General features: G+C 34.4%; 1 protein-coding gene across 2 annotated transcripts in view; it reads left to right on the forward strand.

The window, feature by feature from the left end:
* LOC118199061 (formylglycine-generating enzyme) overlaps positions 1 to 14,869 on the forward strand; it is a 123,400-nt gene that overhangs the window by 27,656 nt on the left and 80,875 nt on the right. For both annotated transcript variants that reach the window (XM_085813528.1, XM_085813527.1), the window contains one exon: positions 12,888 to 12,970. In XM_085813528.1, coding sequence (XP_085669654.1) covers positions 12,888 to 12,970 — 83 coding nt within the window. The remainder of the gene's footprint in view (positions 1 to 12,887; positions 12,971 to 14,869) is intronic.

Below are 14,869 nucleotides of genomic sequence, written 5' to 3' on the forward strand. Positions count from 1 at the left end.
TAAAAGCATGATGTTATGGAGAAGAGAAAAGTTCCACAAAGCAGAAAAAAAATCTAAAGTACAAATTAGCAGGAAATCCAGCCTTAGTCCTACGAAGCTTTATTACAGCTACACTATTATATTTATTGTTTTAAACTCTAATTCATTTACTCAAAACCATTCTATTAAGAAATTTTATATAACCATCATTAAGAAAAATATATTGTTTTTAATATGTTTTTATATGACTACTTCATTTTAGACAACATATTACTTTATGAAGCCAAATAATAGATATGCAAGACTTAGTTGAATATCAACTGTGTAGATCTTTTGAAATTTTAATATATAATTAGGTGCTTTATTAGTGTTGGAAACATGATTTTGTAAGTAATTATTTTCTTCTCAGAAGACATGCTGTATTTTTGTCTTAAATCTGGCTGGTATTTTCTAGGGAAGATAATCTTTTAGAAGACTTTTGCTTACATTTTTGTTTGATTTATCCCTTAGAAAATTTCATGAATATCATGATGTTGTCTGAGCAGTGCTACTAAGGCATTAGTTTTATATCATTATGCACAATGGCAAATGGTATGAGAGCGACTAAATGGCTAGTCAATAAGACAGTGATTATTTCTGGTGCTTTTTATTAAACACGATCTTTAGCTTTCATAAGTATAATAAAATCTGAGATAGAGTTAGTAATTCATCACGAATCAACTTGACTGCTTTATGTAATCTTAAACAATGTTTAAGCCACTTTAATAAAAGCCACTTTAATAAGGGAGTGTACCAAGTGTCTTTCTAAATTTACAGCTGATATCACTCAAAACAGTTTTATGTATCTTATCATGCACATAAATTATGTCATGATGCAAAATATTTTCCCAACATGATGATAATGTAAGTCGAGCCTCCAGCAATGCACACTTCACATTATCAGATATACCCCATTAATAGAGAGTTCCTGATTTCGAAGCAGAGAACCACTGTACACATATATAGCAATCCTGTAACTGTCTAGTAGCGGGTGGTTTTACTATACTTCACCTTGTAGTAATGATGCTATTAATTATATCTTCAAAGATATCCCTGCCACTATGATAATGAAAAACTGCAGTTGCTTATGATAGTGTCAAACTTAATTTTTCATCTCTTCAAATATTAATTTGATCCAAGACACTCTGATATTTATTAGTAACAAAGTGTCATGCACATATTATGCGAATATAATTATTTTGGCTTTGTATTGTATTGTTAATGTTTACTTCAGGACAGTTTGGCTATGTTGTAATTGTAAGTCACTTTGTTTTTTATTTGCAATCTACTGGTGGTTGGGAAAAGTATAAAAGAAAATCATCTAATATGAATGTGTTGTCAACTCCATTGATGGCTGCATGAAGTCTTTAGGTGCTATCTATCCTGCATCAATAATTTTTTATACAGAAATATGCAATAGTTTTATAAACTATGTAAAGTACTTACTCCTGAAGTCTCTTAGATAACTGTTAATCAATAATACACTAATAGCCATTAAAATTACTATAGCATGAAGGAAAGCAAATAAAAAAAATATTTGTTGTGCGTAAATAGTATGGCATGAAGACAAAATGATTAAATTTGTAAGCAGCTTGGGGGTTTACAAGGGTGAGAAATCAATCGAAACAAGTGCTCCACGTGGCAGCTAAAACTTATCCAGTTAGGCACTGAGTAGAATTTCACTTGAATGACAGAAATCGGCATCTCATTCCATTCTGATTCAAGTCTATGCCACACTTCATCAATCGTATTAGATGGAGAGGGTTGCTAGGCCAGTCCTCAGCAAACCATGAGCAGGTATTTTCAATGGGTGACAGATCTGGAGACCATACAGGCCAGGACAGCAATCAAATACACTGCATACGGAGGAAGGTCAGAACACAATGTGCAACATGTGGTCTTGAATTATCCTGTTGGAAGATTGCATTTGGCTGGCTTCAAAAATAGGGCACAACCCCTGGATGTAAGATGTCACAAATGTACCGATCTGGCATTCAAATTACCATCGATTCGAACTAAAGATGTGTGTGCCATGTGCTCAGTGGCTGCCTATACCATCACATTAGGGTTCCTATGCCGATACTGAATGCAACCAGGCGATGTGCGGTCTCCTTGGAGCCTCTAGACACTTATACGACCATCAGAATAATGCACACAGAAACGGGACTCGTCTGAAAAGACGACATTGTGTCCCTCCTATATCCAGCTTTGTTGTTAGACATACCACAGTAGCCATCTCTCTCTGTGCTGCATTGTCAAGGAAAGCTAAAGTAATGGACACTGTGCTGATAGTCCATGCTGATGCAAACGTTGACACACCGTACGAGCAGATACTGGGCATGCTGCAAATATGCCCATTTTCTGCACCGGATACTAGGATTAAACCGCATTGCGCACTGCCTTAAACTTGTCCATGTACATATCAATCTATTTTCGGCACAGCTTTAGTATAGCCCACCCGGAATTTTAAACCAAAAAAAAAAAAAAAAAAAATCGCCAAGAGCGGCGATAAATGATATGATCTGGTAACCCATACTATTCGCCAAACGCAATGTAAACAAGAGGATGGAATTACGGTTACAGCTAATTTAGTAGTCAGTTACATTTATTCAATTTCAATACAAATTATCGACATATCCGTTTACTCAAAGTTTAATGCACGTGCCCTGTATTCGTACTTTTCCGGTATAGATTTCTCTTAAAATTTGTCTCACGCTGCGTTGCAGGAGGAAATACAACATTTTAAATTAGAATTCTACTAAAATTAATACCTAAATACACAATTCGTAACACTGTTATTGGCGATTGTTTAACGCTCAGATACCGTGAATACTACTTTAATATTTTTTTGGCTACTTGAGGGGATATTTTTGTGTTTAGTTATTGCTTGCTCTAAAACTGTTGTTAGTGTATTGTAATTAAGTATCAGGAGATTATAAAGGAAAATTTAAGGTGGGAGTTTTCAAACAAGCGTAAAATTTTGGGAACAGATATTTTATGTATGAATTAACAATAGAGAATGAACTTTTTAGAGGATTTTTGATGGATTGTCGATTATTGAAGGATAACGTTTTCTGTGAAAAAGGTAAGATACCATGCTGGTTAATTAGTCAGAAAAAGTCATCGAATGGTAGTATTTGCAAGAAATGTACTGCTGAGCAATTAGGCTAGGATCTTGATTCGCCTGTAGTAAGCTCAATTTTTCTAAAAGCATATTTTTTTTTTTTTTTTTTTTTTTACAATGCGAATCAATGGAGTTGCTTATGCTCGAATTTCTGCAATTCTCCGATTTCTTTTAAGTGAAAGCAGATTTCTTAGTATATGAGCAATGCAGAGTTTATTCAATTTCAGATTTTTAAGTGAAAAGAGATCGCTATATACATGGGCAAAGCCACTGCAGTGCGCAATGCCGAGGTTGTGCGCGGTGCCTAGTTTGTGCAATTCTAGGATGTTTTAAGTGAAAATAGATGGATGTGTACATGGGCAGAGCCAATGTAGTGCGCAATGCCGAGGTTGTGCGCGGTGCTTAGTTTGTGCAATTCTAGGATGCTTTTTTAAGTAGAAATAGATCGATGTGTACATGGGCAGAGCCAGTGTAGTGCGCAATGCCGAGGCTGTGCGCGGTGCCTAGTTTGTGCAATCCTAGGATGTCTTTTTAAGTGGAAATAAATCGATGTGTACATGGGCAGAGCCAATGTATTGCGCAAAGCCGAGGTTGTGTGCGGTGCCTAGTTTGTGCAATTCTAGGATGTTGTTTTAAGAGAAAATAGATCGATGTGTACATGGGCAAAGCCAATGTAGTGCGCAATGCTGAGGTTGTGCGCGGTGCCTAGTTTGTGCAATTCTAGGATGGTTTTTTTAAGTTTAAATAGATCGATGTGTACATGGGCAAAGACAATATAGTGCGCAATGCCGAGGTTGTGCGCGGTGCCTAGTTTGCGCAATTCTAGGATATTTTTAAGTGAAAATAAATCGATGTGTACATGGGCAAAGCCAATGTAGTTCGCAATGCCGAGGTTGTGCGCGGTGCCTAGTTTGTGCAATTCTAGGATGTTTTAAGTCAAAATAGATCGATGTGTACATAGGCAAAGGCAATGTAGTGCGCAATGCCGAGGTTGTGTTCAGTGCCTAGTTTGTGCAATTCTAGGATTTTTTTTAAGTGAAAATAGATCGATGTGTACATGGGCAAAGCCAATGTAGTGCGCGGTACGTAATCGATGTGTACATGGGCAAAGCCAATGTAGTGCGCAATGCCGAGGTTGTGCGCGGTGCCTAGTTTGTGCAATTATAGGATTTTTTTTAAGTGAAAATAGATCGATGTGTACATGGGCAAAGCCAATGTAGTGCGCGGTGCCTAGTTTGTGCAATTCTAGGATGTTTTTAAGTGAAAATACTTCGACGTGTACATGGGCAAAGCCAATGTAGTGCGCAATGCCGTGGTTGTGCGCGGTGCCTAGTTTGTGCAATTATAAAATTTTTTTTTAAGTGAAAATAGATCGATGTGTACATGGGCAGAGCCAATGTAGTGCGCAATGCCGAGGTTGTGCAATTCTCTGATATTTTTAAGGTGGAAATAAATGTATGTGTACGTGGACACCGAGCTTTGATGTTTTTCGAGCGAATACGGATCGTTGTGTACAAAGGGAAACGAGATAATGTGTGATTACGAGCTGTAATGTAACGTATTTTATATGCAATGTTTAACATATCGTTTGTGTATTTTAAATTTGTATTGTTTTAATTGTGAATTATATTTAAGACATCATTTTTTATTTAAATTGTATTTTTAATTTTTTGGTTTTGATATGTTTATAATGCTTTCCGACTTACTATATAATATCGATAGCCCGACGATCTATTCAACAGTAGCACAACTGTAAACTTTGACCCTATAAGTAACTTTTACCTCATTATTATAATACGTAGCGTTTGCAATCGTAATCGCACTTGATAATATGAGTTCTTTGATAATACAGTGTCTCACAAAAGTGATGGGACACTTGTGCTTAACAAAAGGAAACTGTAATAAAATAAATTAAAAAAACATGTAAAAATTTTTTGTGGGTGTGTTTCATACTTAAATTTAGTAACAATTATTACATAGCATACATTTTCTCAAAATATTAATTTAATAAAAATACAATTGTTTATAACGGAGGAAAAAATGGTTCACATAAGTGATGGGACACTAGATACTACTACGTACTATGCAACAAAAATCGTCTGAAGTAAGCAATAAAAATATTTTTTGGGGTTTTTATTTTTACTCAGCAATTGGCAATAATTTATAAAATCGTCTGCAGTATTTCTCTCCAGTTTGTTTTGGAATTTTTGTGTTTTTTATCTCTGTGCAGCCATGAATGCTAAACGAAAAGAAACTTTGCCTGATATTCGAAAATTAGTTATTAATTTGCATATTGAACATGGAAATTCTGTTAGAGAAACTGCTGAAACAGTTAACCTGAGTCATTCAACAGTTTTCAATATCATTAAGCGATATAAAAAGAATCATATGAATCAGGATAAAGGAAGACCTGGCCGACCATCAAAGCTATCCAATGGAATAAAGCGAATTATCGTTCGAAATATTAAAAAAAAATCCAAGAATGAGTGCTCCTAAAGTAGCTGCTGATTTACAAGCATTATATGGAGTCATTGTTAATCCTGAGACTATTGGAAGAGTAATTCGATCTGCTGAATATCACGATAGAGCAGCCAGGAAAAAATTCTTCGTGAGTGAAAAGAATAGAAACCTCAGACTGGCTTTCGCAAAATCCAACATAAATAAGAATTCTGATTACTGGAATGAAGTTATATTTGCTGATGAGAGTAAATTTAATACAGTTGATTCTGACGGTAGAATCTTGGTGTGGAGAAAAACCAGGGAAGAATTTCGCAAACACACCATTTCGTCAAAAGAACAATTAAAATCGGTGCTTCGAGAAGAATGGGGTAAAATCACTCCAGAAATCGCAAAAAAAATTAGTCGAATCCATCCCAAGAAGATTAAATCATGTTTTAAAAGTAAAAGGAAATCCCCCAAAAATATTAAAACCTTTTATAAAGTAAAATTTTTGGATAAATATTTGATGGAAAAGTAAGTGTCCCATCACTTATGTGAGCCATTTTTTGCTCCGTTCTAAACAATTGTATTTTTATTAAATTGATATTTTAATATTTTGAGTAAATGTATGTTATGTAATAATTGTTACTAAATTTAAGTATGAAACACACCCACAAAAAATTTTTACACGTTTTTTAAAATTTATTTTACTACAGTTTCCTTTTGTAAAGCACAAGTGTTCCATCACTTTTGTGAAACACTGTATGTGTGTGTGTATGTGAAGCATTGCTTAGTGTTCCTAATTTGTAGTATTTATTTTCTTATAATATTTTCTTTCATTGCGAGAAATTAAATTTTTTATTTATTTATGTGCAGATTTCTAGTATGCCTGCCTACAGAGAATATAATGTGATTTAGGAATTTAAGAACCTGTTTTTCATTAATGTGAAGTTTAAAAGTATTGGAAAATAATGAAAATTGTCTAATTACTGGTATATAAGGGATTACGTTGTTACGTAGCAAAACGTTAATTTGTAAATATGATAAAATTGATATGTTCCAGAGTATTAATTAAAAAAACATTTTTTATTTGTATAAATGCTAAAACTTAAAAATCTTCTAAAATACTGCAGCTGTATGAAATACAAGTATGAGACACTGCGACGTTCTTTATCGTTGTAATAACTGGTAGAATTCGCTTACTGTATCATGATAATTTTAAATATAAACAAATTATTATACTTATTTTCAGTTACGCCTAAGCTCAGAAATGTAAATTTAAAGAATTTGATGTTAATTTACAATAATAAACAATTCATTATTTTTTTTAAAGAGAAAAGAGAAATTGCGCGTAGCATGGAGAATACATTGTGACGTCACACCAAATTATTTATTAAAGGTGAAATAGCTAAAGGTTTCCGGTATTGTTTTTAAAATTAGATCCTTTTAACCTTAAACATTTTTATTAATCATTGCTTAATATTTTTTTCACTTAAAATCGTGTATAATAGTCGTAAACTTATTTCTATTATCCGCGATTTCTGGTGAAATCAAGATGGCCGCCATTTTTTGAAACACGGAGTTTCGTCGAAAATCTGGATGGCAACCATTTTTCAAAACAACGTATTTCATGTGCTTTGGCGCCAAACTCTGAAGGTGGGCTATACTAAAGCTGTTCCCTATTTTCATTTAAACAAAATCAGGAAGCTAAAACAAAGTTAAAACTATCATGGTAACCAAAAGTGAGGTTTCATCGCCAAAATTTAAAAAAAAAAAAAAAAAAAAAAAAAAAACACTTTGTTGCTAATCGAAGGTGCACCCAATTCTACACTAGAGCCGAGACATATTCATGGTTAGCTACAAAATCATGAAAGCTGTGGACTAAATAAATATTGTTGTGGACCAATTACATCCATTCATGGCATCTGGTCTGTTCTAGCTTCTTCCACAAGGCTTAGATTGTTGTCACATGTTTCAGGTGCATAAATCAGAGTTCAGCTTACTTTTCTGGACCAGACCGCTGTCCATTTCAGCATTCATAAAACATTATAGGACTACTCCAAGCTCATGCTCCGTCACTGTGTAATCTATGCAAACTCATGGATCTATCCTCAGACATCTGATATGCGTTGCTTACCAACATGTACCAGAAACTGAGTGAGTCTATTGTCTCTGACTCCAAATTAATCTTTATTTTTACAACTCCGTTTCTTCAAATAACGTCGATCCACGTTTTAAATCAAAAATAATCTTTATTTCGATTTTAGCAAATGTAAACAACTCTTTAGAAGAATATGATTAGTAATCTTTTGTTGCCATTCCAAGAACAACAAAAATTGAATAATCTTTTTGTTACCATTCTGAAAACAACAAAAATTGAATAATCTTTTTGTTGCCATTCTAAAAACAACAAAAAGTAAATAAAACGATATTAATCAGTATTTAAAGTTTCTGTATAAGTTCAAGCCACAACAGTACTCCCTTCCCAGTAACTAAGTTACGATACAGCATAATATTAGCTTTAAAACACACAATTAAAAAAAAAAAGTTATTGATACATATAATAAATGCTAATCCCGAAATCGCACAGGGGGTTTTATTGTCCGCCCTACACGCGACTGTTTTGCAGAAAACTTGTTAATTTTAGAAGGTAAGTCTGTTGGCGGTTTGACAGGTTGTCTCATTGACGTTATTGGTTGCTTCGCAGTAGTGTCTGGTGTTTGCAAGAAATATGCAGATTTTAATCTATCAGTAGACACTGTAACATCTTTGTGATTAATTTTTACTGTAAAATATTTTTCTTTTCTGTCAACCACTTGAAAAGGACCATCATAAGGGGGGTTCTAATTGCTTTTTAACTCTGTCTTTGCGAATAAACACATGTGATGTTGTTTTCAAGTCTTTAGGGACGAATATTTTTTGGACATATTTATCGGATACTGTTCTTGGTCCAATTTTTTTCCCGTAGTTTCTTTTAGCTGCTTAACAAAAATATCAAGTGGTGTAGGAGTTGTGCTATCGTGGAAAAATTCTCCAGGAAATCGTGTATTTTGTCCATAAACCATTTGAGCAATGGTATATGCAGAGTCTTCATGCATAGCTGTGCGTAAGCCAAGAAGAACAGTTGGAAGTGTTTCAGTCCAGGCCTGGCTATTGTGTGCCATAAGCGCGGTCTTGAGAGATCTATGGAGGCGCTTTACCTTCCCATTTACTTTTGGGTGGTAAACCGTTGTATGTTGTAATTTTATTCCACACATTTTTGATAGGTTGTTGAACAACTCTGAACTAAACCGAGGTCCACGATCTGTGACTAGGCGACAGGGCGTCCCAAATCTTGAAATCCAATTAGAATAAAATGCTTGAGCAACTGTGTCGGCTGAAATGTTGTTAAGTGGAATCATTTCTATCCAGTTAGAGTACCGGTCAATGCAAGTGAGACAGCAAATATTCTCATTTGATGGTGGTAGGGATCCAATGCACGTCACAAAATCTTTCTGAAGGCAGTTGAAAATCACCGAAACTTGATTTTGTGTGTCGATTAATTTTACTTCTTTGGCAAGCCATGCAAGATTGAGTCCAAAGCTGCACATCTTTACGGATACTTGGACAAATAAATTTAGATGATAAGAGTTTTACAGATGACTTAATGCCAGGATGGGCTACATTATGCATTTGATAAAATATTTTCTTGCGATAACTGTCTGGAATATATGGTCTGATATTATTCGTTGAAGTTTCACACCACAAAGACTTCCCAGAAGGTAGCGGATACTGCTTGAAGTTCAGGTAAATTACTGATGTCTTCAAATTTTGCAATTCTTTATCCATAATTTGTTCATCTGCAATTTTGTCATAGTCGATCAAAGAAATTTCTTCAATTCTCGATAAAGTATCTGCAACGATGTTGTCTCGGCCTTCTACGTGCTGTATATCAGTTGAAAATTGAGAGATGTATTGTAAATGTCTAAGTTGACGAGTTGATGCTTTTTCTGGCTTTTGTTTTAAATGCAAAGATTATGGGTTTATGGTCTGTGAATATTGTAAATGTTCTTCCTTCCAGTAAAAATTTAAAGTGTTTGATGGAGAGGTAAATTCGAAGTAACTCTCTATAGTAAGTACTGTAATGCTTTTGTGCTTCGTTTAGTTTTTTGGAATAAATTACAACAGGTTTCCATCCGTTATCTTCAAATTGTTGAAGTACCACTTCAATCGCCGAGACTGAAGCGTCTGTATATAATGACAGAGGTAGTTCATGATTCGGGAATGATAAGAGTGTTGTATTGACTAAATCATCTTTGCATCGCTGAAATTGTTCCTTAGCTTCATCGGTTCACTGAATTTTCCGTTTATCTTTTTTTCGGGCTCCTTTAAGATAGTCGTGTAGGAGAGATTGGTCTTTTTGATGCATTTTTTAAATATCGCCGATAAAAATTAATAAGGCCTAAGAATGTTCTGAGTTCGTGAATCGTTGTTGGAAGCTTGTAATTAACAATAGTTTGGACTTTCTCAGTTAACGGTCGTGATCCTTGAGGAGTAATTAAATAACCCAAGAATTCTATTTCTTGCGTGCCAAAGATGGATTTGGAAACATTAATGCCGAGTCCATAGGCATTTAATCTCTCAAACACAAGCTTCAAATGGATTTTGTGTTGTTCTTCACTAGCAGATGCTATCAGAATGTCATCTAAGTATGGAAAAGCGAAATTTAGACCAGAAAAAACTGTATAAATCTTTGAAAATTTGCGGGTGCATTCTTCAAACCAAAACTCATAACATTAAATTCATACAATCCGAAAGGAGTAATAATAGCAGTTTTACATCTTCAGCAATTGGCACTTGGTAGTAGGCTTTAAATAAATCTATTTTGGAATAAATATTCGTACCTTTTAAAATATGATGGAAGTCCTCTATCCTAGGAATAGTATATCTATCAGGAACTTTTCTCTTGTTTAGCTGTCTATAACCTCCAGATGGGCGAAAAGTACCATCTTTTTTTAGCACCACATGCAGAGGACTTGCCCATTGAGAATTCGAGGGTCTTATTATGTTATTGTCCAACATGAATTGGAATTCTTGCTTAACTACTGCAAGTTTTCGAGGATCCAACTGTCTTGCTTTAGAATGCACAGGTTGGCCATGTGTTATGATATGATGTGGAACATTATGTTTTAAACCTTATAAGAATAAATTTGGTTTGCATAAGTCTGGGTATTGTTTTAGAAGAGTATTAAATTTTGTTGAATGGCTTACTGTAACAATATCACTATTTTCACTGATGGAAGTAACTTCACCAGTTACCTTTAGTTGAGTTAAACCATCAATCAGTTTCTTGCCATGTAAATCAATTATTAATTTAAATTTGTTAAGGAAATCAGCTCCTAAAACTCCTTTATTAATTTTAGGTACTATAAATGGAAATTGGAATTCACGCCTAAGTCCTAAATTGGCGACATTCTTTAACATTATCGGCAGTATAGCTTGCCGCATTTTCTACTGCGTATTGTCGTTTCCCTGATTGGATGATCTATCAGTTGACCAACTGCACGGCTGAGTACATTTATCCTGATGACATTTGTTACCGAAACGGAAATGATAAAACAACATTTCCTTTAGGATTAAATCTTTTCCTAGAAGTACTGCGAGATCGTCTGCGGGACGGAGAGTTGTTTCTAAATCGTGGTCTCGATATATGATGAACAGTCATTTCGGCAGTTCGCTGTTCAGGGGATTGAATTTTCATTAACAGTTCTGTATTCGAGCAATTACTAGCTGTTGATACACCACAAATCTCTTTAGAAGGCGTCATATCAGAAATTTTATCAGCCATGATCTCCAACTTGGGTAATTCTTCGTCACAAACAAGTATTATATTACGCATAGAATCCGGCAATTTCTCTAACCATAAAGTTTTAATTAAATTTTCGGACACATCCGATGTTGCAACAGATTTTAATTTTTGTAATAATTGACTGAGTTTCAAGTTACCTGAATCGATTCCTTTAAGAAGTTTTTTAATTCTGGTACTTTCGCTTTCTTTAAATAAATCCAGAAGCCTTGTTTTGGATCCTGTATTAGCGGAATTACTTGTTATGATATCCTAGATATTCTCAACATATTTTGGTTCTAACTGTGATACTAAATAGTTAAATTTCGTTTCTTCCGAAATAATTTCATTTATCTTAAACTGAGCCTCAACTTGAAAAAACCATATGTCTGGGCGATCGAACCAAAATGGAGGAATTTCGACACTTACCTTGCACTGTTCGTGTGCAGAATCCGTAACAGTTTTATCGTCTTCGGACATGTTTACTTTTAAATCGAAAGTCCAAGTCACCAATTATTGTCTCTGACTCCAAATTAATCTTTATTTTTACAACTCCGTATCATCAAATAACGTCGATTCACGTTTTAAATCAAAAATAATCTTTATTTCGATTTTAGCAAATGTAAACAACTCTTTAGAAGAATATGATTAGTAATCTTTTGTTGCCATTCCAAGAACAACAAAAATTGAATAATCTTTTTGTTGTCATTCTGAAAACAACAAAAAATGAACGATCTTTTTGTTGCCATTCTAAAAACAACAAAAAACAAATAAAACGATATTAGTCAGTATTTAAAGTTTCTGTATAAATTCAAGCCGCAACAAGTCTATGCCTGCAAGTTTTGAAGCTGTTGCAAAGAAAGAAAATACTGCATATTCTTTGGCTGTTGTGCAAGCTAAAGTTAGCCCTGTAATATTTTAGATAGTTAGTCTTAATGTTTTAACTCTTTGGTGTTGTACTATCTAATGAGTAAAATATACATAAAATAAAATCTAAGGCTTTAATAATAAAAATTGGATTGTAATTAATGTCATTAATTAATGGTAATGGATTTTGGTAAATGTTTTAAAGAAATTATTTCTTGATGAGATCTTAAATGAACTCTAATTTATGAAGTATTTTGTGTAATTATAGTAAAACTAAGGTTTGTTTAGCTACTTCAGTGAAACTGCAGTTTAACAAATAATAATAATAACTTTAGGTATTTATTAAATTATTTTCTGAGGTAAACTTTAATTTACTTACTAGAAAAATGGTATCATCATGTCATATTTGCCACACATGTAAAGAGCTCCCCATTAGTGATGTAAAGTAATTGTAAAATGGATGTTGATAGAATATAAGCCTATATGTACAGATTGACTATTTCGGAAATTATTATTATTTCTTTGTATGTAAACATTATCAAAATCTGTAATATATTTAAATTTTTCCTTTCAGTAATTTTTAACTTTTGTTAATGAATTTTTTATAAATGATAGGTAGCTGCAGCGCCTTGGTGGTTGCCAGTGAAGGGAGCTGACTGGAGGCATCCAGAAGGCATTGATTCAAACATTAGTGAAAGGTTAGAATACTTTGTTAAAACACTACTAATATACAATATAAAAAATTAAAATTACAAGTATATATATATATATGTGTAAAATATAAAAAATAATACGATGGCTTTGCTCTTTGCGAACCAGCAACCTTTAATTAATTTTCTGCAATTCAGGATCTTCCCCTAGACCAGTACCTTCTAGAACATTTGCGCCTATTACATAACCTCCTCATATAAATGCTGCGTCATAAGTTTTTCTACATTTTTCTAGAAGCTACTCTGTTACATAACCTTTCATATAAATGCTGCGTCGTAAGTCTCCTACACAGAAGTCATCATTCGTAATCATTCGACCGCTGAGCTCTAAGAGACTAGGTCGGATTTTTGCTGAGCGGGGGAGAGCAGTTTTCAACAGCGATTCCTGACTCATCGTGCGACTTGACTTTGGGTAAGATCTTTCTTTTGTTGTCTCAGTATGCATTGCCAAGCCAACTATAGCTAGCAGCAGCAGATAGCAAAAATTGTGAGCAGCAAATCTTAACATGGCAGCGCAAGCTGAACCATATGATCCCCTGATTGTTAAATTCCTAACGCAGATACGAGAGGATAATAACTCTTAAAACGAAATATCTTCAACTTTAACGAAATGTCGCAGGAAATAAATATCCTAAACTCAAAACAAGAAATTACAATTCCACCAAAAAATGACGCCGCTAGGAAATTAAAGAGAACCGCCAGCGGAAAATCCCGAAAAAAGAAATTGACAGACTCGGAAGGATTTATCTCCCCCCGGAAAACTCTTAAAAGAAGTAATTCGGTTGAGGAAATAAACTACCCCGAACAAAACAATAAATTTGAAAACCTAAATAACGAGGTAAACATGGATGCAAAGACTGGAAACGAAGCCACATTTGAGTTACCTAAAAAAGTTGCGGGACACATCCCCCCAATAGTTCTAGCTGATTTCCAAGGAAACTGGGATAAGCTCAAAGACGAAATTGAGGAACTAGGTGTAAAGAATTACACAGGAAACCTCAGAGGTGGACGACTGACTATACGTGTCTTTGATGGAAAGCACTATAGATTAGTCACAGAATTTTTGAAGGCGCGTGGGGTTTCCTTCCACACATATCAGATGAATTCTAAAAAACCGATCAAATCAGTTATAAAATTACTGCCAGCAACTACTAACATTGAACTTCTTCAGCAGGAGATACAAAATTTAGGCATCCCAACTCTAAAAATAAGACAAATCACCGCAATACGGGAAGGAGAAAAAATTAATTTACCAGTTTTTGTTGTTGAGGTACAAAGAAACGAGACTGGTAAGAGAATATTCAAATTGAAAAAATTACGTGGATTAGACATCACTATAACAAATTATAAATCGAGGCCAGGTCCCGTACAATGCCATAAGTGCCAAAGGTACGGCCACTCCAGGGACTTGTGTCACTATACTCCCAGATGCCTAAAATGCGCCCAGACACATGAAACTTACTTATGCAAGTCTACAAAAGGAAAAGATCCACCAATTTGCGTCCTTTGCGGACTAGATCATGTGTCGTTTTACCGCGGTTGTTGTAAAAACCCGGAGAACATTAAAAGAAAAATAGAAGAGGAAAAAAATCGAAAAGAAACTGAAAAGAACACAAAAAGAAAAGAATTTAAATTAATTAAAGTCAGAAGACTTTCCGAAACTACCAAGTAAAAACCCGCAGGAAATCTCTAACACGCCCTCCTGGGCAAACACCAATCAGAACGAACCTAACTTCTTCGAATGGATTAAAAAACAATTCACTCAAATTAAAGATTTTTTTAAGAAATTCAAAGCTGCAAAAATAATAATGGAGAAATTAGAAGTCGGTATGACTGCATTTGAATACTTCACAAACCTCAACTATGAATTATAGCCTCAAAACTATA

Source organism: Stegodyphus dumicola, chromosome 3 (assembly GCF_044657685.1).
Source record: "Stegodyphus dumicola isolate Sdum_Otavi_A_Nest chromosome 3, ASM4465768v1".
Lineage (NCBI taxonomy): Eukaryota > Metazoa > Arthropoda > Arachnida > Araneae > Eresidae > Stegodyphus > Stegodyphus dumicola.